The 26,324-nt window shown below is 36.6% G+C and overlaps 1 protein-coding gene across 5 annotated transcripts in view; it reads right to left on the bottom strand.

The window, feature by feature from the left end:
* Window positions 1-12,529: 12,529 nt before the first annotated feature.
* The window catches only part of TNPO1 (transportin 1), a 93,410-nt gene continuing 79,615 nt past the window's right edge, over window positions 12,530-26,324 (bottom strand). For all 5 annotated transcript variants that reach the window (XM_037032343.1, XM_037032344.1, XM_037032342.1 and 2 more), the window contains exons 21-25: window positions 24,990-25,065; window positions 24,026-24,125; window positions 21,736-21,810; window positions 20,729-20,871; window positions 12,530-18,142 (exon numbers count right to left, since the gene is read on the bottom strand). In XM_037032343.1, the coding sequence (XP_036888238.1) occupies window positions 20,764-20,871; window positions 21,736-21,810; window positions 24,026-24,125; window positions 24,990-25,065 (359 nt within the window). In that variant the 3' untranslated portion in view covers window positions 12,530-18,142; window positions 20,729-20,763. The remainder of the gene's footprint in view (window positions 18,143-20,728; window positions 20,872-21,735; window positions 21,811-24,025; window positions 24,126-24,989; window positions 25,066-26,324) is intronic.

The raw sequence follows: 26,324 nt of genomic DNA, 5'->3' as shown, positions 1-26,324 counted from the left end.
CAATAAAAAGGAATGAGACATTGATTCATGGAATAGGAATGAATCTTAAAAGCATTTTGCTCAGTGAAAGAAGCCAGACTCAAAAGGCTATAAAACTCCCTTTATAGGAGGTTACAGGAAAGGCAAAACGTAGGGACAGAAAACAGAGCAGTGGTGGTCACGGGGTGGAAGAGGGGAGAGAAGCTGGCTGCACAGTGGCTCCATAACAAAAATTTTTAGGGTGATGGAGCTATTTTGTATGGTTCTGGGATGTTGGAGAAATTACTTGTTACGCTTGTCAAAACCCATGAAACATATACTGCGTGCAGATTTTTAAAAAAGAATGAGGAAGTGGGGGGAGGTGGAGATCAAAGTATGAAGTGGGAATTGAGACGAGTGACTCTGTCTGTATTACAAGTGTGTGACCTACCCCCTGTGGGGGTGGTGGGAAACAGAGCCGACCGGAGTAACTTCGCAGGAGGGTGCTCTGGTGGGATACTGTGAGGCAGGCGACATAGAGCTGCAGGTGACACTGCGCTCTATCAGTGTGGGTCTCACAGGGGATGGCTTGGTAATTCTGAGACTGCATGTGTATAAGAGTTGAACAAATAAGTACCTACGTTGGAGATATTTGGAGTCAGGTTTATTACTTTTAGAGAAAGAAGTTATAAATAAGCAAGGCAGGGACAGAAGGGAAGACTAGAGTAGATTGGAGTTGGAGCTATCAAGCAGAAACCACCAACTGCTGTGTTTTTAGATACTGATACAGATGTAAATACACATATGTGGGCAGACATAGGTCAGTGTACAAACGTGCATTTCCTTGCTCTGTGCACCGAGGGGACACAGGAAGAACGACCCCCAGCAGCCGTGAGCACACCAGCATCCAGGTCTTGGTTTTGAAGTGCCATTCTTTAAAAAAAAAAAAAAAAAAAAGGAACCAGGGCTCCTTAGACAAATAGCTGATTCTAGGGCTGGGACAGACAATATAAAACATGAGCCTAGAGCATCACTTACTGCCAGAAAGTAAGGAAATGCTAAAAATAAAAATAAAAAAAGATGAGCATGTCAAAAGTATACAGAAACCAACCTGAGAGTGTTCCTGGTGATCAAAGCTGTAACACTTTGAGCAACAAGATAGTGATAGGATTAGATTATAACCCAAGGAATAAAATAATACCAGTTATACACGGATATAACTTTTGCAAATATGTGGGTATAAATGATTAAGTAAGTAAACAAATAAATAAATAAAGGAGAGGGGTCATATTTTCTTTAGAGAAAAATTCCAAATAATAATATACATTGGACCTTCCAAAAGGTGAAGCTTAATTCCCTTCCTCTTGAGTGTAGGCTGGACTTAATGGCTCGCTTCCAAAGAATGCAGAATGGAAAGGAAGAAAAGGGTCATTTTACTACAGAGAAACCTGGCTGATATCATCTTAACAAAGTGACCAAAGTTGGTATCACTAGTGATATCATGTACTCCCCGATGTGATTGCAGTGAAAAGGGTGCTTCGTCTCTACAGTATTCTTCCAAAAACCCCATAACTTCAGTTTAATAGTGAGAAAACATCAGACACCTTGAAATGGCTAAGCATTCTAAAAGTATGTGAACGATACTTTTCAAAGTTGTCAAGGTCGTGAGAAATAAGGAAAGACTGAGAGACTGCCAAAGACTGGAAGAGACTCGGGAGGTATGATGGCTAAACACGTGTGATCCAGAAAATTAAAAGGGGGTCTGACGGAAATCTACGCAGCGGTTCTTCCGGGGGGGGGGGGGGCGGTGAGGAAGCGTCCCCGTTGGGAGGTGGTGCGCAAAGCTCAAACCAAGATCTGAGTGACCGAAAGGAGCCGGTGAGCGGAAAGGGGAGAGCAGCTCGAACACTGGGAACGGTTGGTGCAAAGGCTGTCAGGCTCCCCTGGGTTCCTGGGTCTGGGAAGCGAAGAGGTCGGCGTGGCGGGAGGTTTGACGACGAGGTGGAGGTGAACGGGGAGACGTGGGAAAAACCGGATGACGCAGAAACTTATGGAAATTTGATTTGGCCCAAAATAACTATAGGAAGGAAGCAATTTAAATATGGTGAAGATTTCTTCAAAGTTTTGGGCTGGGCTAATTACTTATCATGGGAGAGGAGGCTGGAGAATGTATGCTCTGGGGACTGAGAGAACTCAGGGAACAAAAATATCTTAGAGATAGGGAAAAGGTCTTATGCAAATTTGTACTTACCCAGGTTCTGTCTTTTAGGTTCCCAAAGGAGTTTTTGAGGTATCCATGCATCTCCCTAAACTTTGTTTTTATTTATTGATTTTAGAGAGAGGGGAGAAGTAGGAGAGAGAGAGACACTGATTTGTTGTTCTACTTATGCACGCACTCCTTGGTTGATTCTTGTCCGTGCCCTGACTGGGGATCAAACCTACAACCTTCACATATTGGGACAACACTCTAACCAACTGAGCTGCCTGGCCACGGACATAGTAAAAATCCTTTTACTGAAATAAATGCAAAGCTACAAGAATTTAAGTTTCAGCCAGAAAGCATGTAAGATGGAATTTCCTGTAACAAGTTTGTTCATGTCCTAGTAGATGAACTTTATTTATTAACACAACTCACCCCACCCCTATTTAAATTCTGAGTGACTTCTGGTAGATAGAAAAAATTCACAGATCCATCTCCTTTTTACCAGTTTTGCAAATGAGATAAAATGATAGTTCTAGAAGATCAGAAAAAAAAAGTGTAAAGTAGAACTTTCTACTGACAATGTGATGCTATAATTGGAATAGCAATTCCCAACAGGAAGCCAGAGATGGCCCAGCTCAGAACCCTGGCCCTGCAGAAGACCTGGGAGATAAGAGATGTTCCATAAGTCCATTTGGCTGGATGACTAGGGAGCAGGTGTGCAGCTCCTATCTTGATTAATCATCTGTGACTTGGGATCATGACAATTCATTCCTTTGGTCGATGAAACTACAAGACCTAACTAAATTAGATGATGGGGTAAAGACTAGGGGCACCTTATTCCTTCATGAATCCTGAGTAAGTCTTAGCTGAACGCCTCCATTTCTCTTCCACGCCTACTCTGGAAGCCAACTCAGGAGGCTGGAGAAATGCTCTGCAGACTAACAGGGTACATTCTTGACTCCCATCAGTTGGACTCTGTGGTGGCACTGGAAATCCCACCAGCTGTCAGGACCAAGCAACTGTAAACCGATACAGTGCGGCAGGCCTTTAGAAAGGAAGGCCTGTATCAGTGTGGGACTTTATTTCACTGTTGGTGACAGGCTACCTAAACACAGGTGGTGGTAGAGTATTTTTGTTAAAAGCATCAGCTCTGGAGCCAGACAAGTTTAGCTATTTGAGTTCAAACCCTGGTTCTACTTTATGTGACTTTAGTTTCCTTCTCTATGAACAGGAATAATAATAGAGCTGACCTCATAGGCTATCAGGTAGCTTCAGCGAATTAATATATATTAAGCCCTTAAACACTGTTCTTATTTGTTCATTCATTCAGCGAATATTTATCACATTTCTAGTTTTGTTTCAGGAATTGCTCGGGCCCTACAGACACTCAAGCAAACAAAGGCCCACCCCCGCTGCCCTTATGAAGTTTACATGTAAATTCTGTAGCCTCCAATTTCACTTCCAGTTCCTGGGAACGCTCTAGGTCCTTGCTGACTCAAAGTCCACAAACAAGTGGCCTCACCTGGAAACCTGATAGAAACGCATGCTTGGGCCCCACAGACTGCCTGACTCAGGATCTGCATTTTGAAATGATTGTCAGGTGATGTGTGCATGTTAAAGTGTGAAGTGTCCTGCCTAAATCAAGAACTCCGTACTTGTACTTAAGGAAATATCTTCAAGATTCCCTGTGTTCTAGGGGAGAATGGCACTGAAATGTAAAAATTGCTCTCAAGAAAAACATTTTCAAGATTATTTCCATATAGCCCTGGTGGAGTGGCCCAGTTGGCTGGAGCGTCGCCCCATGCACCAAGACGTTTGCCAGTGTGATCCTGGCTCAGGGTACATGCCTCGGTTGTAAATTCCACCTCTGGCTGGAAATCTACTCATTAGACATATGTGCCTTGTGCTCCTACAAAACACTAATATTTCAGGGTTAATCTTGGTAAATGGCTCCATCTAGTGGAAGATTTTGGTATATATATCACTGAGTATAGTTTAAGCTATTAAGATCTCAAGAAAATTAAAGTTCTAAGAACCTTAAAGAAAACGTGTATGCCTGTAATTGATAAAAAGGATAAGGCCTAACGAAAACAGAAATGTTTGGAAAATCCTAGTGTATGTGGAGGAAAGGTTCAGTAACCATCAATTCCTTTCTTATTACATGTACAGAACTGGTCTTTGAACACAAGTTAAATTTCTGAATGTGTCGGCTGTGCTAAGGAAATAAGTGTTAAGAAGACATCTTAAATATATTTTGGGGGGAAAAGTGCTTTCAAAGAGAAGATGTAAAAATTAAGTGAATGTAAGTATATCACTTGACCTTGTAGAAGGTGTTTGAGTATTTCAGAAGTTTAACAACAAAAGCTCTCATGGACTTTCAGTTCCTAAGTATACTGAATTGAAATGACCTTGGATTAACACACCTGAAGTGTAACTGTGAACTTGCCTACTTTTTTGTTCGGGACTGATTTTATTACAAGATGAACTTTAAAAAGTAAAGGGAGGTTGGTATGCCTGTATATGCCCATATACCTATGGGCACTATGAAATTATGTATAAAATCGTATATGAGTATACATTAATGTACCACTTTGGTAACAGTAAAAGGCTCCCAGCACCCCAGACTTCGTGACGGCGCCCTCAGCTCTCCTTCAGGTGCACCCACCTTCATTTTGTATCACACGCTTATGAAACCCTGTTTTAATTTGGTCTGTTTTGAATTTTATATAACTAGCTTCTGTGTAGGTATTCTGAAACTGGCTTCTTTCCTGAGCACTATTTTTAAAATTCATCTACCCAGTGGGACATATGGGCTGTTCCTTTTTATTTTTTATTTGTATTCCTTTATATTTTTTGCTATTACAATGCTGATATGAAGATTCTTGTGTTTGGGGGGCACACACGAGGTGCCACTCTAAGATGTATGCCCAGGAGAGTTATTGCCGAGTCTTAGCCTATACAGGTGTTCAACTTTACTAGGTAATGCAAGCTGGTTTCTAAAGTAGTTTTATGAACTCAGCATTGCGAGAGTTCCTGTTCCTCTATAGTGCACCCGTAGTAACAATTGGTATTTTCAGTTTTTGTGAAGTTAGGGAAGGGAAAGATACGTGGCCTCTTTTCATTTGTTTATGGGGCTATCCTGTACCGTAAGTACTTAGGGAATGAACTAGTTATAACTAAACTGCTTTAACCACAGGCTAATTGATATAAACAAGAGTTTGATTCCTAAGGCATCTCAGTAGCATTATAAAGAATGGTTGGACAAAGCATTATAACAAAATATTAAACAAAACATCTGAGAACCTGCTCTACTAGTTTCGTGTGTATGTCGGTTTCCAGACTTAGTCCTTTAGAGCTAGCTGTTCGTGAAGCAGTAGTTTTAATTTCTGTAGCCACAGTTTTAAAAATACACCCGATTGGTATTATCCCACCCTCATGACTACTTTTAAGCAATTTTTATGGTTTCTTTTACTTTTTCATATGAACTTCGTATCCCAAGACATGAAATAATCTGGTCCAGTAACAAACAAAAATCTGTCGCTAGTCTTTTTTGGGATATATTTTAAATTTTAAACTTAGGCACTACAAGCTGCTACTCATTTAGGGAAGTAATCTATTGTGGACCACTTTGGTCTGCTCAGTCTTCACAAGCTTCCGCATTTCCTGAACTCAGTTTTTAGAAAACAAAGCAACTTAACTTGGCCTTGAGGGAAGGGAAAGCCTATGGTCTCTCAACCCTTGGAGGAAGAAAGCTCTCATTCTGCTTCTACAGCCATTGGGGGGGGGGGGGGAAGTCTGCCAAAATCATATTTACTTTGCTACTTGCAAAGTAAATTTTCAGTCCTTATTTGTTCTATCCACGAGAACACCATGCTCCTCTAGTTTTCTTTGTTCAGTTCTTAAGACTTCAAAGTTGGAATGTTTCATGTTTTCATCCTTGCACCCTCCATTTTTCCCCAGTCCCGAGATGATGTAATTCAGTGTGGCATTTTGGAAATGCTTTACACACTTCCAGTGTTTTCCGTCTGCGCCCCAGGTTTTTGCCCTTGGCTCCAGCTGCCACTCCTTCACGTGACCTCTCAACCCAAATGCCAGATCTTTCTTAGTCCAGCTAACGTTTTTATTTTTCCAAGTGCTTGGGTTGGATCGAAAACCTGAAGAGCCATCCATCCTTACTTTTCCCTCACAGCCCATTTCAGGAGTGTTGGCAAATCCCTCCTTTAAAGCATACCCCGATAACATTACAATGGTCCTTTACTTCACTCAAGTGCGAAACTGACCCATACCATCTGGTGGTCAGTTACTTCTTGGATCTTACCTGCTACTCTACCCCTTGCTCCCAGTGCTCAAGCTCTACCCTTCTCATTTGCATGCTGTATGTACCAAACATATTACTATTCCAGGGTGCATATTCCTATTGTTCCCTTTACCTGAAATACTTGGCGCCAGGCATCCATAGACTCGTTCCATGTTTTTACTAACACGTCATCCTCTCATTTTAAATGGAAAGCCTCCCCTACCTTCATCGCCTTCTGTCTGCTTTTTCTTACTGGTACGAGCCACCATGTAACACACTGTTACTTATTTGCCTTCCTATAACAGAATGGAAGCTCCGAAAGACCAGGGAACTGTACTTGTGACATAAGACTCAAATAATTGTTAAATATGTCATGTGGAAACATAGGTTCTGTATATAAAATTTCCTAAATACAAAGTTAGAAAATCACAATTTACAACACACAGGAAAACACCTACTGGGGTGGCTGCTGGCTCTGCAAACCCTTCAGCACAGGGGCTCCCATCATGATTGTATTCCTAAGAGTGAAAAAGGAGAAATGATGGGTTGGCCAAAAAGTTCATTTAGCTTTTTTCCTTATGATGGCTCTATAGCGCTTAGTTGTCTTTGAACTTCATTGGAAACAATTTTGTTAGACTGTATTGTGACAACTGTCATATCAGCGTACATTAAAAAAACTTATCAAAATTGCTGAATTTTTGTTCAGCCATTTTAATATTGAAGATGGAAGAAGATATCCAACATTTTCCACATATTATGCTTTATTATTTCAAGAGAGGTAAAAATGCAAAAACAGATTTGTAGTGTATGGAGAAAGTGCTGTGACTAATTGATCATTGCAGAAGTGGTTTGCAAAGTTTCCTGGTACTATTGACATTCTGGCCAAATAATTCTTTGCTGTGGGGCTGTCCTATGCATTGGAAGATGTTTAGCAGCACCCTTGGTTTCTACTCACTAGGAGCCAATAGCAGGAGATAGCCAAATGTATTAAAAATAGCCAAATCAGTACATTTTTTGGTAAAAAGGAAAAATACTTAATTTTAAAGAAAAAACATAATGGACTTTTTGGCCAACCCAGTAACTTTTTTTCACTTTTTAAATTGAATTTATTGCAGTGGTGTTGGTTAATAAGATTATATAGGTTCCAGGTGTACAACTGTATAATACTTGTATAGATATAATCTATATATTTTATTGTGTTCACCATCCCATGTCTCCTTCGGTCACCACTTAATTCCTATACCTTTTCCTACCCCCCTCACCTCCATTTTCTTGTAGCAATCACCATACTGTCTGTCTGCTTTTTTTTTAATCTTTCCACCTTTTTCACCCATTCCCCTAACCCCTGTCTTCTCTGACAGCTGCCAGTCTGTTCTCTATATCTATATGTGTTTCTATTTTGTTAGTTTATTTTGTTCATTAGATTCCACATAAGTGAAATCCTATGGTACTTGTCTTTCTCTGACTGGCTCATTTCACTTAGCATAATACTCTCCAGGTCTGTCAATGATGTCACAAAAGCTACAATTTCCTTCTTTTTTATGTCCGAGTAGTATTCCATTGTATAAATGTACCACACACAGATTTTTATTTTTGTTTTTTTTTTATCTGCTCATCTACTGATGGGCACTTGGGCTGCTTCCAAATCTTGGCTATTGTAAACAATTCTGCAATGAACATAGGGGCACATATACAGGGTGGGCAAAATTAGGTTTACAACCTTCCTGGCAAGATGGCATGCTTGCCTCCTTCCCCAACCACATCAAAATGACACTATAAAACAGCTATCACACAGAACACCAGAAATTTGGCTGAATGGAAGTTCTACAATTAGAAAATTAAAGAAGTCACATTGAGATTTGGTAAAAAGGGCAGAGGTGCAGAATGGGCTGCTCCCACGCCCACATGTGGCAGATAAAAATTGGGAGAGGTATCTTAGCTAATGAAGTCCCACTTGAGGAGCAAGAGGTCCCAACACTACACTAGGCTGCCCAGCCCAGGGTTCCAATGCAAGGACAATCAGTTCTCATTACTTCTGGCTGTAAAAACCACCAGGGATTAAGGCTGAGGGATGGAGGCCTCTGGGGTTCCAGGAAGCTCTTCTTAAATGGCCAGCACACAGATTTAGTGAGACTACTCCTTCTGGGCTCCAGCAATGGGGAAGCACCTTGAAAGGCACCAGAGACTTATGGTAAGGAAATGAATTGTCCAGTATCAAGGCCAGAGCTAGGGGGCAGCTTTCTCCCAGACAGAAGTACTGGCAGAGGTCATTTTTCCTTTGATGAGCCCCCCACCCAGAATCAGCAGGTGGGTACCATATCTGAGACTCCATCAAACTGGCTCACACCATTTTCCTGGTCCTGGCATTCCCTGAGGCCCCCTCCCACTCAACTTTTAGGCCCACCCAAGCTATTTCCAGTGGCTTTCCCATACAAATGGCCTGTCTTGGCTCATGTTTCAGACAGTTCCTAAAATCTCTCCAAAAAGCAGCATCTGGCCTCACTGTGCCCTGTACCAGCCTTAGTTTGGTATTGGCCTTGCCTGGGCACTTCCAAGCCCAGTACCAGTTAGCAGCTGATTGCAGATGGCTTTATGGTTCATGCCAGGTAGTCCAGGGTAGAATACAGGCAGCAGCTAACCTTGGCCTGGACCTCCCAGGTGGTCCCAGAGCCAGCATACAGTGGACAGCTTCAGAATACATCATGCATCACCACCCAACCACCTCTACAAGCAACACACTCAAAAGGAAAACTAAGTGGGCACTAGGGCCTATTGAAGTAGGTCCTACTCTTTGGGTGGGCCCCTATGCACAGCTGATCCTCCATGGTGGTTGAGGTCAGTGGTTGGTGGTTCCAGCCAGTCCTTGCAGCTGATTAGCCTGGGGGGTAAATCTTTCTTATTGACTTGCCAACAGCAATCAAGGCTCATCTACACGGGAAGGAATACACGGCCCACACTGGGAGCGCTCCATGAGTACTCAGCTTGAAAGAAAAGAAACAAAATGAAGACAAGCAATCTACTAGATGCAGTTTAAAGCACTGATTCTGAGAATACTCAATAAACTAATTGAGAACCTCAACAGCATAAAAAAGAAGCAATCAAGAGATGAAAAATACACTGCCTGAAATGAAGAATAATTTATAGGGAATCAACAGTAGTGAAGGCCAAGAGTCAAATCAACGATTTGGAGTATAAGGAAGCAAAAAGAAAAAGAGTCCAAAAAATGAGGATAGTGTAAGGAGGCTGTGGGACAACTTCACGCATACCAACATTTGTATCATGGGGGTGCCTGAAGAACAGAGCAAGCAGGAAGTTGAAAACCTATTTGAAAAAATGATGACAGAAGACCTCCCTAACTTGGTTAAGGAATTAGACATAAAAGTCCAGGAAAGGCAGAGTCCCAAACAAGATGAACCCAAAGAGGCCCACACCAAGACACATCATAATTAAAATGCAACAGGTTAAAGACAAAGAGAGAATCTTAAAAGCAGCAACAGAAAAGCAGTCATCTTATGAGGGAGCTTTGGTAAGACTCTCAGCTGATTCCTAAAAAGAAACTATGCAGGCTAGAAAGGACTGGCGAGAAACATTCGAATTGATGAAAGCAAGGACCTACAACCCAAGTAACTCTACCCACCAAAGCTGGCATTTAGAATCAAAGGGCAGATAAAGAGCTTGCAGACAAGAAAAGGCTAAAGGAGTTCACCACCATTAAATTAGTATTATATTAAACGTTATAGGGTCTTTTTTAAGAAGGAAGAAAATATAACATGAAAAGTGGCAATACATACATATCCATCAACAACTGAATCTAAAACACAGAATAAACAAACAAGCAGAACAGAAAGGCTCATGGAGAATATTTTGACAGTTGCCAGATGGGGTGGGGGTTGAGGAGATGAGTGAAAAAGAAGTGATTAAGTAGAACAAATTGGTTTAGATAATAGTCATGGGAATATAAAGTACAACATATGGAATGTAGTCAATATTCTAATTAACTAGGTATGATGTCATATTGGTACAAGGTTTATCAAGATGACCCCTCAGTGTTATATATGTAGTGTCTAATCACTGGGAAGTATATCTGAAACTAATATGTCTATAATTAAAAAAAATAAAAATGACAATAAAAAAGGTTTACAACTTTTGTTAAAGTGTATTTTTATATTATTCATTTGTATTGCAACTGTAAACCTACTCTTGCCTATTCCTTTTTTAGTGTTTCAGGTTTCTTCAGATATATTCTAAGTAGAATTGCTGAGTCATAAAAAGCAGTTCCGTTTTTAATTTTTTGAGGAAACTACATTCTGTCTTGCACAGTGGCTGTGCCAGTCTGCATTCTCACCGAGTGCTGATGGTCCCCTTTTCTCCCCATCCTTGTCAACACTTCACTTACTGATGATGGCTGTTCTCACAGGAATGAAGTGGTATCCCATTGTGGTCTTGATTTGCCTTTCTTTGATTAGTGATGTTGAACACATTTTCCTATCTATTGGCCATTTGTATGCTCTTTTTTGAGAAGTGTCCTTTGCCCATCTTTTTCATTTTTGTTTAGTTCCTCGTTGCCCTGGCTGGTATGTGGTTCAGTGGATTGAGTGCTGGCCTGCAACCCAAAAGGTCACTGGTTTGATTCCGAGTCAGGGCACATGCCTGGGTTGCAGGCCAGGTCCCCCAGCTAGGGGTATGTGAGAGGCAACTAATCGATCTACCTCCTGAGCATCAATGTTTCTGTTCCTCTTTCTCCCTCACTTCCCCTCTTAAAGTTTGTCTTAAATTGTTTGAAGTTCAAAGAGCAACATAAACTTAGAAATACTGTAGAACAAAATTTAAATAGACCAATATTGCTATTTTATGCATAGAAATCAATTCTATCCTTACTGGCATGAAGACCTAGAAGTTCTTAGTATAACAATATTTACTGTGTCACATTTGCCAGTGGTTTAGAAATTGTGTTTAGTTTCTAAATTACAATTTGCAATTTCTGTTGAACTCTGGAGATGTATGTGGATGTTTCTGGAGATTCTCTTACACCGAGTTAACAGAACACTGAGGTATGATCATCACAGCTTCAGCAGTTTCTATATTCAACTGCACAGTAATGAGGAAGTCCCAATTCAAAACTGTGTAGGTTCAATGGCTACTTTTCCAAACACTCCCCCCAAATCACATATAATGTAAATCATTAGAATTGGGTTGATTAACTCATTACAAGGTAAAAATGAGTGTCAGTTCAAAAACAGGTGTAATATAAAGTAAAAACAACTCAAAGTTTATACTTTATCTAAAATGTTGAAGAGTTACAATAGATTTTCAGCTTCAGTGTAATTTCTGTAACATTGCAGGAGCAAATACAAATCTTAAGTAACTAATTAATAGGCTGGTTTTGATTATCTTCTCCTACAACCTAAGTCCTAAATTCTGGAGTCTTAAACTCTTTCTTGAAGATGTAAGAACATGATACCCAAGTTTGTTTTTCTCCTCCTCTCCAACACAAACGAGCTATTGCAAATATTTTCATGTCCAGGCAACAAAGAGAGCCCTTTCCTGGTTGGAAAATGTGAATCTCAAAAAACCCAGACTACTCTTATTACACACACGTTTCCTCTGAAATGTATTAATAATTTTAATTAATAACATGAAACTATAATGGATTATAGCCTTTAGAGGAAAATACTTTTATATATATTAACTTCCAAAACTGTCTTAATTTTTTGAAGGACAAACAAGCCTTAATAGGACACACTCATACACATTCATGCAGTCTTTACAACACTTTATCACTGCATCTTTTAATTTTTTGCAGGAGTACTATCTTCCCCCCACCCCTCCATCAAAAGTTGAACATAGAATCAACTGTTTAAACATATACCAGTAGGAGTTAAAATGTAGGGAAAGTAGTTTTTACGTACATCATAAATACAGTAATTTAAAAAGCAAGAGTACATTAAACTAAAAGGAAAAAACCCTCAAAAATTTCAAACAACAAAAACAACACAAGACCCTATCTGGACCCAAAATGTGGAGAGGGAGAGAAAGCTCATTTCTTTCGTTAAAAATCAGAGTGAAACGTCTATAGTTAAACAACTTTATTAACATAGTCAAGCAGTGATTAACATTCACATCTATTATGTCACATCATACAAATGTAAAATACAAAATTACTACAGTACAATATATATTCTCTGCATGATCCAAAATATTTGGTGGCCCCAAAAAACTCTCTTTAAAATTCAGCAGCTTATCAAAAATTAAAACCGTATTCTATTTAAAATGAAGATCTGTTAGCACAGAGTTAGACTTCAGGAAATATCAATTTAGTACAGTTTGAGAAGTTGCAGGAGGATATGTTTGAAGGACATATTCTAACATAGTGTGGCAGGTACAGGAAACATCAGATTTAAAGCTTTTTAAGCGTAACTCATACAACCTAAGTTGTCAGCAGAAAGATCCAGTTATTTATAACTAAAGCTAAAACTACTAAATTATTGCACCCAATGTTAACATGAATATTAAGTGTAAAACGGTTTTTATAATATGAAATGAAATCATTAACGTTTAAACATCTCTTCTCACAGATAATCTATTAAGTAAAATTATACAGTATTGTCTAATTATCTCCAAAAAAAATCATCCACCCTTAATTTGGTTATATATCCACAGAGGAAAACAGTAACGAATATGGTCGAAGTACAGCAGAACCCTTTTATGAGGCTTATAGGAGGGGACCAACACTGCCTTGTAGGCTAACCATACTATAGTCGGCTTTTAGGAAGATGAGACTTGCGAAATAGCTAATTCTGCATAATACCAAGCCATAGCATAAGAGGGATTCTATGATAAACAAAAATCCTAATAAAAGGGGAAATAATATTTTCCTAATTAATGATATAATGCTTGGCAAATTGATTTGGTTTTAAATGTAGAAGAGAAAAAAATCATTTAACTTCCCTCAAAATCATGCATACATTAAAAAAACAATACATTCTGGGATACAAATCACAACAAACAGTTGCTATAATTTAAACACATACCTTAAAATTAATGTGTATAATAATTAGGCATAAAGATAAAGATCTCTATACATATAATACCAATAGGGGAAAAGATCTACATGAGACTGAAAAAATTAGTCACAAGTCACCTGGAGAGCATTCAAGTGAAACCTTTTATGTAAAATTTAATTTTTAAGAGGCATTAGAAATATCTCCGTATTTAATACAGTATGAAAGGTACTAAGTAGGTATACAATGCTCTTGCATGGTATTACTACTAGATAATATCGTCAGACAGTTCTTTATGGATCTGATTTTTCATCTAGATTATCCCGGGCTTTTAACAATCTGAAGACCAGTTTTCTTCAAGATTTCAATGCCTACACTTCAAGAACAGTACTAGAATCAACAGTTAGTGTTCCCCCCCGCCCTTGTTTTATTTGCAGAAGTAATTCAAAAAAGCAAAGATGTATTTTAAGGTACTACTAAAGGAAGGATTTTAATTGCAGTCATGCATGATACACTCTTCTCTTGGGAAGAATGATTTTGCACCGTTATCTGTTAATACATTCAATATGAATAATATATTAATCATATAAAGCAAAACAAAAAACACCCCCCCAAACCCACTTTTTTTCTTTATGGCAAAGTGTTTCGGATAAATTTAGACCAAAGGGTTTAAGACAATTAAATTCTGGCATTTCAGTTATGCAGGACAGAAAAATTTCCACTTTCCTATCTTGAGGGTTTGAAGAAAAGGAGGACTAATTTAAACTCACTTTCAAGGTGAACCTACAATACATGCAAAAGGCTTGACAGGAGGGATTTATACCGCCCTAGTCTGCTAGAATAAGGACTAGAAAATCAAACTAAATGAGAAGACTCTTCATGAAATACAGTAAAAAACAAAGACTAAAAATATGATGACCCCTTATAAGCACATGTCACCAAAGCAAAAAGGATACAAGAGTATTCACCTGAGATAAAACTTGTATCTGAATATTGTGTAACTGAGTAGACAAAGCATTTCAATAGAGGAAAGTCAGTTGAAATTATTTTAAAATATACATCTGATACTATTTTACAATATATGCAATTTAAGCAATTCAGATCAATGAAAAAGTCTTAACAAAAAAAATCACAGTGTTTACCAATATGTTAGTTACAAAATGTATGCTACTTATTTTGTTTTTAAAGATGTAATGGCTTGGTTAAGTGTTTTAAAATCTATTCTTCTGAAATCTAACTTGCGTCACAAAATCAAGTAGCAATAATGTAAAGCATCAGAACTGGCTCTTAAAGATTATTTACATGTTGACTATTTGGGAAATAATCAACCAAAAATATTAAAAAGTGATTTTTTTACATAGTATGAAGTTATTAAAGAAATTAGACAATACAAAAAGCAAAATTCTTTCCTGAATAAATGAGTATCTGTGGCACTAAGTTTACTTACTAATACTAAAACATGGAACTGCCAAACATGCATTAAATTATATTAAATACACTTTCTGTTTCCAACTTAGGTTGATCAGCAGCTTTTGTTCTGTTAGAATCCTTCAGAGAGAGAAGCTCAAACAGGAAAAAAGAAGGCATATATAAAACAGTAAACACTGACCTCCTGAGGTTCCTACAACATAAAAATATTCAAGTAGAAAAATCTACATCACTTAGCAGCGGCTATCTCTGTAGTTGAACACACTAACAGCACTTTAGTGTGTAAAGGAGCTGACGAAGTAAGCCGTGCTTCAAGCATGCCAAGAGGCAGAAACACTGGAATGTAACAAAGACAATCTCACAATTTCATAGACATTCAGCCAACATTCAAAACTATTAAGACTACACCACAAGAATTAAGTTGCTCATATATATATCCCATGATGTATTGTTTTATCAGAATAATAAATGGTAAATCAGAGCTTACCCAAAAGATAACTTAGATGGCTTCTGCAAATTCCTATGCTATACTAAGTATCTGAAATATAATCAGAACAATACCTAAAGGAGGTGGGGGGGATAGAGAAACCCAACCCAAACTCAGGTTGCCAGTCATGTTTACTAATTTTTCTTTTAAATTTCCTTTTAATTTAAAAACAAGTGACTATCAAATGAGTATTTCTATGTGACATAACTGCCTAACTGGAAACCAATTTTTAATCAAACAGGTGACAACGCTATTTTTTTTCTGTCAATACAGAATCACAGGTCCAAATGGTTTTATTGAAGGTTGTTTCTATGTTTGTTTTAAAGAGTTTAGAGAATTTTGCCATTTCTTTCAATTTAAAATATTTACTATCTATTCCATAATAGTAAAATATCTCTCCTATTAAATTCTGAAAAGTATTTTAGAAAACCCTACAGAATATCACTAGAATTTAAGGATAAAAGAACTAGCCTAATCAGGTTTTAAAGACTAACTTGGAAGCAACTTTTCAGCTCCCAGGGAAACAATGGTACTAAGAAAGAGAAAAAATGCTATGTCCCCTTTGGATCCAACGTATAATTTTTTAAAAACTGGGTAAGAAAATATCATTTAATTTCAGGCTCTACAGACTGAAATTTGCAAAGCCAACAGGAAAGAAGGTGAAAGAACATGTTAAAAAAACACATACACACACACAACAAAAACCTTTCTGCATGCTGCCATGCATTTGAAAAAATTTTAAATGTTTTTATAAATTTACACACATACAGCTCAAACTTCAGTGCAATGGCTGTATCATTCAACACCTTTAGGAGAATAGAACCATGCAAAGAGGAGCAACTGCTTATAAAAATGGTTATTCAGTATTTATTCTGCAATGCAAAGGTGACAAACTAAAATATAAAAAAGGTTGTTATGGCTTAACATTTTTGTTGCAGATTAAATATGCAGCATTGAAAAATGGAAAGGTGTGGCTTCATCTCTGACCAGCAGAGTTAAAAAGAAAAATCTCTCCATTTTCCTTCATCATCATGGGATACACTGTTCAGGCAATCCAAATTAATAAAGACTTGCACTTTCATATGGAGACAAGATCAAGTGTACCAGTTAGGATTTCACATTCACAGTATATAAGAAAATACACATGGAAGGAAAAGTAAAGGGTTAACTTAACAAGGATTTATTCACAGGAATACATGTAAGTAGAGAAAAATAACAGAAAAGCTAAACAAATGAAATGAAGAGGATCCAAATCAACTTTCACTCTGTAGCTTTTTACTTGCACCCTGTGTGCATATATCTAGGGCACATAGGGCCACCAACATGCGCCAAAACAGTGTAGGAACCCTGCATTACATCCATTAACTTAAACATATCTTTAAGATCATGCTTTGAACAAAAAAAAAAAAAAAAGCTTAGAAGGCAATATGTTGAGTGGGAATAAACATTGAAATATAGCAATCATGTCTTCAAATTCTACAATTGTCTTTATGTGCCAACTAACATTTATGCAGCCTCTTACAGATCTTTTACCATGTAACTTGAGTTTTAGAAGTTTTGATAAAATCACTAGTAGTATATAACCATGCAGAAAGCACATCACACTGACAGCACAGAGGCAAAGATTTTGCACAGGTATATCAGCTTTCCACATTGTGCAGGTTACACACAGTACAATATCAATCTTACTCCTAACAGATCCTAATAAGATATCTCAAGGCCTAGCTGTAAACTACAGTACTTTATATATCTATATTCTTAATAAAAATAAAACCCACAAATCTTAAAAAGGAATTTTAAATGCAGGGCTATATTGAATTGGTAAACTGCAACACAAACTGGCGCAACAGAGGTAAATGAATACCAATCTCACTCTATGTGATGCAAGCATGCTACTTACTTTCCCACTAATTTACTTTCAATCACTATGAGCCAGAATGCATGCCTGAACCTTAAACTGCACTTTAAAAATAACGTCTTGGCCTAGAAAGTAAATCTAATGAAGTACAACCATCAAATTATATCCACTACATTAATGTTTTAATGCAAAACCAGGAGTTCGATCTTTAGTTTGATATGTCCAACCCCAGCTATTCCTCCCTCCCTGCCCACCCCACAAAGGTAAAAGGAGTGACTCATTGGCATTTCACAGGGTATTTCTTTGTTTAAATTAGATTTTTTTTTTATTTCCAACTTTTTGGGGGGTACCTTAAATTGCTTCCAAGAACCTGTTCCTACTATGGGTTGGCAAGCTGATTTTAATTCTATTAGCTTCATTTGTGTAGTTCTTTATCAGCATGCAAAAACAAGTTCCCATCATGTGGGAAAATTTATTTAAAAACTTTTAAATTAAAAATTAAAAAAAGCTTCTTTACTGTTTGTAACCCCCTTTCTTAGGTTTCCTTTATTGTGCGCTATAGAAATTTTCCTCTCTTTTTTCTCTATGCATCATTTATATGGTTCTTGTTTTGGTACAATTCCCCATAATATTCCAGAATGTACTGTTTTGTGAGTAGACTGAATAGTTTTTGCTTCTTCACATCCAGTGCGGAGTTGTAACTGAAGACAGATTTCCACCCACAAAGGCTCCAGATGTTAAAACATTTCCCAACAGCGACTTAATACAGTGACGGCAACACCTCCCTCCCGCCCCTCCCAGTAGGGTTGGGATTGTACTGTATTCCCTACTGGTTTACCCTTCCCCCCTGTAAAGGGTAACATTTTCCCTGGGTGCAGAGGCTCCCTCATAGTCTCCGAGACTGAAGGACCTGTAAGAAAAGAAAATTTTATACTTTTAACAATTGTCTTTCTTTTAAAGTCAGTGGACCATGTCAATCAAGTCATAATGCTGTATCTCTGCCTAAAGAAAATGAGATATTGGACAAACTGCTCAAGATCATCTAGTCGATGACAACCACATTGCTTCCTTCTCTTATTGCTGCCAACTGTCACCTGCATCAGTTACAAAAAAGTGACATCAAGCTGGGGACGTGCACAGAGAAGTGTACAACACTTTATATGGATGAAATATAGATAAAACGCACCCTGCAAGATGCTATCAGTTTAATTCTTTGCCTCCTTTTGCATTACAGGCCATAATGAGAACTGCTTATTTCTTACATAATAGGTTGGCCTATTTTCTTCATAGTGAAAAAGCATTTTTTTAGGACAATCACTTTCCTTAGTGAGAATTACAATTCATCTTTTTTTGCCAGTATTCCTAATATAAAGCAAACAAAAATCCAACCCATCTAAAAAAACTTATTGAAGAGCATTACTTATTTTTGATTGTCTAATGTTTTTGCTTAGAAGGTAAGAATGGTGTCCACTACATTTAGCAAATTACCAAAAAGTAAAATTTTACACTTGACTTTTTGATATTCCTAATAAATAAATAAATTAATAATTCTTCTAACCCAATTTTACTCAGTCATTTCCTATACTCTGAAGAACTCTTGATTTTCCTGAGAAGGACTTTTTCATTGGTAGCAGTTAAAAAGAAGTACACCCAAGGATATGCTTATTGACTTCAGAGAGGGAGAGAAATATCAGTTGGTGGTCTCCCAACACACCCCGACCAAGGACTGAACCTGCAGCCATTCTGATGTACAGGATGACGCTCCAACCAACCAAGCCACCTGGCTAAGGCTTGTTGGCAGCAGTTTTAATGATGAAAAGAACATCAAGAAATAAATGTAGATTACTGGGAGATTGTAACTAGTACCTGACAGTGGTACTTTCACAATGAAACTGTAGTAACCACTCATGCCAAACTCTGGACACTTATATGAAGGTTCATTTGAGTTCACGGAGGGCAATTCACCCATCTGTGGAGAAGTACAAGCAACCCTTTCTCCCTGCCTCTGAAACAAGGTAAGAATACAAAAAAGGGAGGAAAAGATACTATCCACTTTTACCTCTAATTAGAAAACAGAATTACTACATACCTTATCTTAGAACACAGTTAATTCGTAACTGGTGATATGATAGAGACCAGAGGAAATAATAAATCTGAAAGTGTTCAGGACTTAGCTCGCAGTTGAATCTTTTGGCCCCTAATGCCATCTACTGCATTCTCATCAGAGAATCAAGCACTTTTCCAAAATGCTAAGGCCATAAAACAGCTAGCAGGACTCCAGACCAGTGGCACAACCCACACTGAAGGGTCTACGACATTCCAGAGGCTGCAAATCTACTTCTACTGTCTGCTTAGGGTCATGTGACAACTTGAATGTTGAAATCTTTCCAGGTTTAAAATCTAGCTCATAGCAGACTAGAAGCAAGCAAAAACTCCAACATAAAAGATAATTCAATTTGCTATACAACTGCTGGACATACACAATCTATTCTCTGGCCATCCAGTAAAATACGTCTCAGTTTATGCCTGAAACCTAAAGAAGTGCAACCCCTGGTTGACTTTACTGGCCCATGTTCTTAACATCTACTCAACCAACTCAGTGTGTCAGGCAATATACCCAGTTTTGGCATCACATACAGACCAGCATTTAATCCTCAAAAGAATTCAACGAAGGAAATGAGGCTAAAAGACCAGACTGCTTTGTTCGACTTAACAAGTACAGAAAGTCTCAAGGAACAAGAGTCCAAGAGGACTTACCCCTCTGTTACCCCAGATCAAAACAATTTTCCATTGCCCATTCCATTGCCCACAGGAGGAGCCCAGTAAAAATGTATGTTGAAGACTGAATACTACAGGCCAGGCTGGTGTGGCTCAGTGGATTGAGCACGGGCCTGCGAACCAAAAGATTGTGGTTCGATTCCCAGTCAGGGCACATGCCTGGGTTGCAGGCCAGTTCCCAGCAGGGGACTCACGAGAGGCAACCATACATTGATATTTCTCTCCCTCTCTCCTTACCTTCCCCTCTAAAGACAAATAATAAACTCTTAAAAAAAAAAAGACTGAATACTACATATTCTTAGCTACTGAGCTAAAATCCACTTCCAATTCTACTTGGGTTTTCCCTAAAGCTTACTACACAGAAGGTCGCTTGATATATCAGAGACTAAATTCATGCCTAAAAACTACATTATTTCTCTTGCAGTGACCTCTTATAGGGCAAAAAAGGGAAGAAATGTTGAAGCAGTGTTTAACCTAATTAGCATACCAGCTTGGATTTCTTTCTATTGAGGACTCAGAGTGGAACCATGCATTGTATCTTGCTTGATGGTTCTCCAAAAAATTCTATTTAAGTTATTTAAAATTTAAAGTCTAATATAGCATAAGACTATTTTATTCAACCTCTGTAGAAAACAAATAGCTCTATCCTGTTCAGTAGTTTTAGACTGCAGTCTTAATTTTCTTTACCCTGAAAAATACCAAACTTCTCACAACTTACCCCTAATTATGGGACTGCAGCGTAAGTGTATGAGGTTAAACACCATAAAAAGCTGCAAGACGCTCTTTTAAGGGAGGCGGAAACTGGTCAGAGAAACGCCTCCAATTTTCATCCCCAACTTGATTTTTAAATCCATGAAGGATCTGCAAAGAGTAAAAAAACAAAAACAAAACAAAAAACAGATGAGATGGGGTGCATTCAGGGTGGTGGTATGGCTGTAGATTAATTTATCAAAAACAAAAGATAAACACTCAGATCTTCATAGCTTTGGAAATCAAACACTGTTGATTTTATTATTACAAAATTTTATCCATTTTAAAGTAGCAATTCTTAAACTTTATTGGATTTGACACCATTCCATATGTTCTTAAAGACATCTCACTGAATATGCTAACAGATGTTTGTCCACTAAGCAATCTCTGACATTATACTTATGAAAAACAAAAAAGTACATAATTAACCCAAGGAGTAAAATTTCTGTGCCATACTTTTTTATGTTGGAAATATACAAAGCATTGGCTTCCTGGCTACCAATATAGGTCACTAATTTTACTATTAAGTGATTAAAATGTGTAACAGTATTTTACTTCTTGCTTTGTTACAGTTGAGTGCCAGCTACAGTTAATCAAAAGGAGGGCACCACTAAAATAAAGAACTACAACATAGGTTTAATTTCTGTGGGGACCACTTAGATTTTCTCTGTTCAACAGTTTATATTATACTCTAAATCCTGGTCAGCCATCTTTGAAAATACATATGCTAATTTGCATAGGTGGGGATAATGGCCTGCTTGGGTAAATATTTTCAAAGTGTATTCTCTACTGATAGTAACTGTATCTTAAGGAAAGATCAAGCCAATTTTTTTATTGAGAACTAACATTATAGGTTATAAGTCTACCAATACTGATTTGAAGAGCCTATTTCTTATGAAATATAAAAATAATGTAAACTTTCCAACTAGGACAGCAACAATCCCAAGATACGTATCATAAAGCCCCTTTAGTTACCTTACAGAACATGTCTCTCAGATCATCTTTTGGGTTAATCCATGATGCAACAGCATCACAAAAAAATATAAAATCCTGCAACAAGCAATAAATGTATTTTAGATTGATTTATATGTGTCAAGCAAGTGGAAAAAAAAACATGTAAACTTCAGAATATATCATGATAGAATCCTAGCTAAAAATTAAAAAGTCAACTATGATCATAAAAATTAAGTAAGCAATTACTTAATGATTTTTATTACCTCCATCATGAATAAACCTCTGCTAATTCAGCTTATACTTAATGCTCTTTTGTATTCTATTTTATATCATAAAAACAAAACCTGTCTAATAAATGTTTAACATCAGCAATGGACTTAAAGTATCAATTTAAAAAGCCTTCATTTATCAGATTAAAGAATCATATAAATCCAATAATCTACTCACTGCTTAGTAGCCTAAAAATAATCTAAAGTTAGTTAAAAGCATACACCAAATAAACTTGGTTTGAAGTATAGGAATTACTAGATATAAATTTCCAGACCCATCTTCAGGCAGAAACTTAAATGACATGACCAAAGTTAGAAAAACTAATTATGTACCTACAAGTAACAACTAACCCAACTCTACCCAACCCAAATGAAACAAAAAGAATAAAACACCTCATGCCAAATGCTTAAAAGATAATGTTATTCTATTAAAAACAAGGAGACAAAAGGTATATACTTTAAATATTTCACAGACGTATTTTTAAGTGTAGACTACCATACTGAAAAAATGCAAGATATGGCTGATGTCCTGACATGTCAGCTACTTTAAATGTTACTATTAAATTTGGAAAATCTCATTAATTTCAAAATTTATTAATACTAAACTATGTGTATAAAACATCTACTACAGTAAATAAAATCCCATGTACCTAAAGTTTATGGTTTATTCAAATTATGTCTTCCAAATAGCAAAGTATGATGTTAAAAACTTAAGCATACGTACCCCACATAGAATTTATAATTAAAAATTTAAACAGAAAATCCTTCAGACATTTTCTTTTAACCATTTCCAAATACACATGTAAAAAGTAAAAATTTCTACCAATTCTGAAAATGGTAGTGATCCCATGACCATATACACGTGTTACTTCACACACTAACTCAAAAAAAAAAAAAAAAAGTAACTAAAACCCCTGTGGGAAAATGCTCCTTTTAAACATGGTACACATTATATGACACCTCTAAAATACATTTAAGGTGACACAAAGTTCTTAAATATTGGGAAAAAACACACAAAACTTAACACTAGGAGGTTATTTTGCAGCTAGGGACCATCTCTAAAGGTAGTATTAGCTTATTTTAATAGTAAGTTATTAATGTTTTACAAGCGTGAAATTAGTCAAAAAAAGTTTCCCAGTTCCAATTTCTAAGTTTTCAATGCCTAACACATTAATCTAAAATTTAAAAGTTGGTAATGCAAAATCTGGATTAAACAACACAGTAATTAATACCAGGCCAGAAATAGCAAAAGGTCTCAATTAAAAAATGGTCAAAGCACCCATCTCTTTGATGTGGAAGGTCGTTTTCTTGAAAACCTTGCTTATACATTCCCCCTTTACAAGGATCTGTTGAGGAACCTGGGGCTTTTAACTGGGGGTTGTACTTTATGGATCCACATGTTCCTGCCTTATGTGTTGCCAATTGGTAGCTGAATCCAGGGGTTTGATTAGACTCATGCTTGACACTATTGCCAAATATTTCTTAAATGCCCAAATTATCTAAATATAACAAGAACTAAGACAGAAAACAAAACAAAAAAAATTACAAGCTCTCAAAAATAAATCAGTTTCAATGATTGATTCAGTATTCTATTTTATTCACAACTAAATGATTTCTTAACTTTGATTCCAAGTAACAGAAAGAGTATCCTACTGTTTGCTCACTCTCTAAAGTGTAGACATCCTCAAACTAAACAAACTGATATTCAGGGATGGGAAACACATACAAAGTAAATAAATAAGGTCTAAATGTGAATGAAAGAAGCTTTGGCTTAATTCAATATAAGAATGCAACTTTATCTCTCAATCTTCTACTTCTATATTTCATGGAAAAAAAAGATTTAGAAGATAAAAAACAGGCATTGTCATTTCAAGATATCGGGAAATGCACAACATTTTAAATATATAATTTGTTTTAGTATCTTTGAAAAATATGTAATATATGTAATATTTTAATAATAAAAGTGTTAAAACATTCCTTCCCTTCAAAGCTCATTATTCAGAACATTACAAATTAAGAACGAATTCTGGTGAAGGTCTTACTTGGATTACTCCACTGGGATTCACACTGATCATGGTACAAATGCCACGGAATGCTGAATCCTTTTCCTCATTGTCCCTTATGTTTCTCAGAGAGGTGCACCTATTAAATTATAGAGAGCAGTTTAGCATTTAAGTAAGAAGCAGGTTCAATTACAATACTAATGGACAGTATTTAATGGAATAAGCACCAGAATATAATGTTAATATTAAAAAATTTTTCATAAAGCTTAAGTTTCTCACACTTCCTGTATGTGGGCCCATCTGATCCCAAATAGTGAAAGCCTTGATATTCACATTTTCTTATTAATAGATTTCATCTATGAAATGGACAACTGATCTTAATCTCCCATTTAAACTATTAACGAGCTTTAGCTAAGAGTAAATTACCAATTAAAAAAACTACATTATGACTTGTATTCCATTAAACACTACTAAAAATGACTTGAATTGACAGATTATCAACTGAAAGAAACAGAATATAGGATATACTGCTACAATATAAACTATTATTTCAAAACTTATGGTGTAGATGTTTGTTTTATATTATCAAGCAAATAAGATTTTTATACATTACAAATTTAAACATGTATTTCTTAATGCAATCCAAGTTTTCAAATTAATTCTAAGAAACAATGCAAAAACCTAAATTTATAGAATTTGCATGCATTTTTATTTTATTGGTGGATATTTAAATGCTTTATATATATAATCAAGCTTTGTAACACAGCAAGCATGTGACAATCTTATCCCATGCATCAATTAGTCGTTAGCCACAACATAAAATAAATATACATGACGATGCTACTGAAAACCTCACAAACCTGATAGGACAAGATTAGTCACATGGTTGGCAATGATTAAGGATTGTGATTTTTGTAACCAACTGAAAATATATCTAAAAGTGAGATAGAGAAAGAAAGAGTGAAGAAAAATGAATTAAAAAAAAAGATTGAATAATACACACCAGGGTCTTATAAACTGCTGTAGCATGGGGGCCACCTCTTGAGGACAAACGTAACCAAGACGACCAATTGTTATTGCTAAGGTAACGCAATCACGGTTATACACCACCAAACGCCAACCAAGACATGAGCAAATGAGGGGGAAGGAGAAAAAATAAAGAAAAAACAACAAATAACTCAGAAACAGAAACCAACAGAATTTGTGTATGATAATAAACATAAGATTTCACCAGTGCTGTTTATTACCACCCCCTAAAATAAGGGGCAGCAACATATATGGCATACTCTTGAAAAAGGAAAAACAAAAGGAATTAAAAAAACTTTAAAGATTGAGAGAACACCAAAAACCATGATGAATTGCTTTTCTTGCTCAATGAAGCTTTTATCGCTCAATAAAATATAGCATATTTTCTGGTAATAAAAAGATGAGCGATTAAATGGATGATTTAGACGTTCTTCAAAGATAGTTCAAGTTTCAGAATTTAATAATGAAATCTGTTCCCCCCCAAGAAATAATAGTAAATGTGAATGACTACATTTCTGAATTGTCTATTCAAACATACATTTCAGTTAAAACAATTAAAATTTCTTTCTCACTTCTCCACATCTGTTTTTATAAGTGATTTCTATTCTTTGAAAATTATCTAAAAATTTAATCCAAATTTTGGTGAAGTCTTTTTGTTTGTTAACATTTCCAAAATAAACCAGTGGACTATTTGCTGCCTGTTATCAAAATCAACTGTCAAATTTTAGGTGTTATGGTACACAATGAAAAAAATTGCTAATTTCATACCATATTTGACATAAAAGAAATTCAGACAGTCCACTGTGATGACATGTGATACAGGACCAAAAGAACAAATATTCTGTCCTTGCTATAAAAGACACAGCACAAAATAAACACTGTACTGATTACATGCTAATATTCTAAGTAAAATGGGAATTAATCAAACATATATTCACCATCAAAATTCAGGAAGTCCTGAAACTTAAAAGGGCTAAAGTGCAACTCAGAACTGCATTCTGCAATCCAAAGGTACACACATATAAATACACTTAAACACGACGGGAAGAAATACAAACAGAAAACAAACCATGAAGTGCTTTAATGGTGTTCTCTCAAAAACTTACAGGTTAACCTTTCATAAAAAAAGGGTGGGGGGGTAAAGAAAAATGTTTAAGGATTACTTGAAGCAAACTACACAGATAATACTAAAATACAGCAGATTCATATGAAGCAAGAGAAAGAAAACCTATGTTCAAAAGACACAAACTATGCAACATTCTCATTAAACAGGCAAGTATGAACAATCCAATGAAACATGCAATAAAGCAGA

This window comes from Sturnira hondurensis, unplaced genomic scaffold (assembly GCF_014824575.4).
Source record: "Sturnira hondurensis isolate 20B ecotype Veracruz unplaced genomic scaffold, ASM1482457v3 Scaffold0021354, whole genome shotgun sequence".
NCBI classification, from domain to species: domain Eukaryota; kingdom Metazoa; phylum Chordata; class Mammalia; order Chiroptera; family Phyllostomidae; genus Sturnira; species Sturnira hondurensis.
The sequence above is the reverse complement of the archived record's forward strand: the minus strand, read 5'-3'. Positions and strand labels throughout refer to the sequence as shown.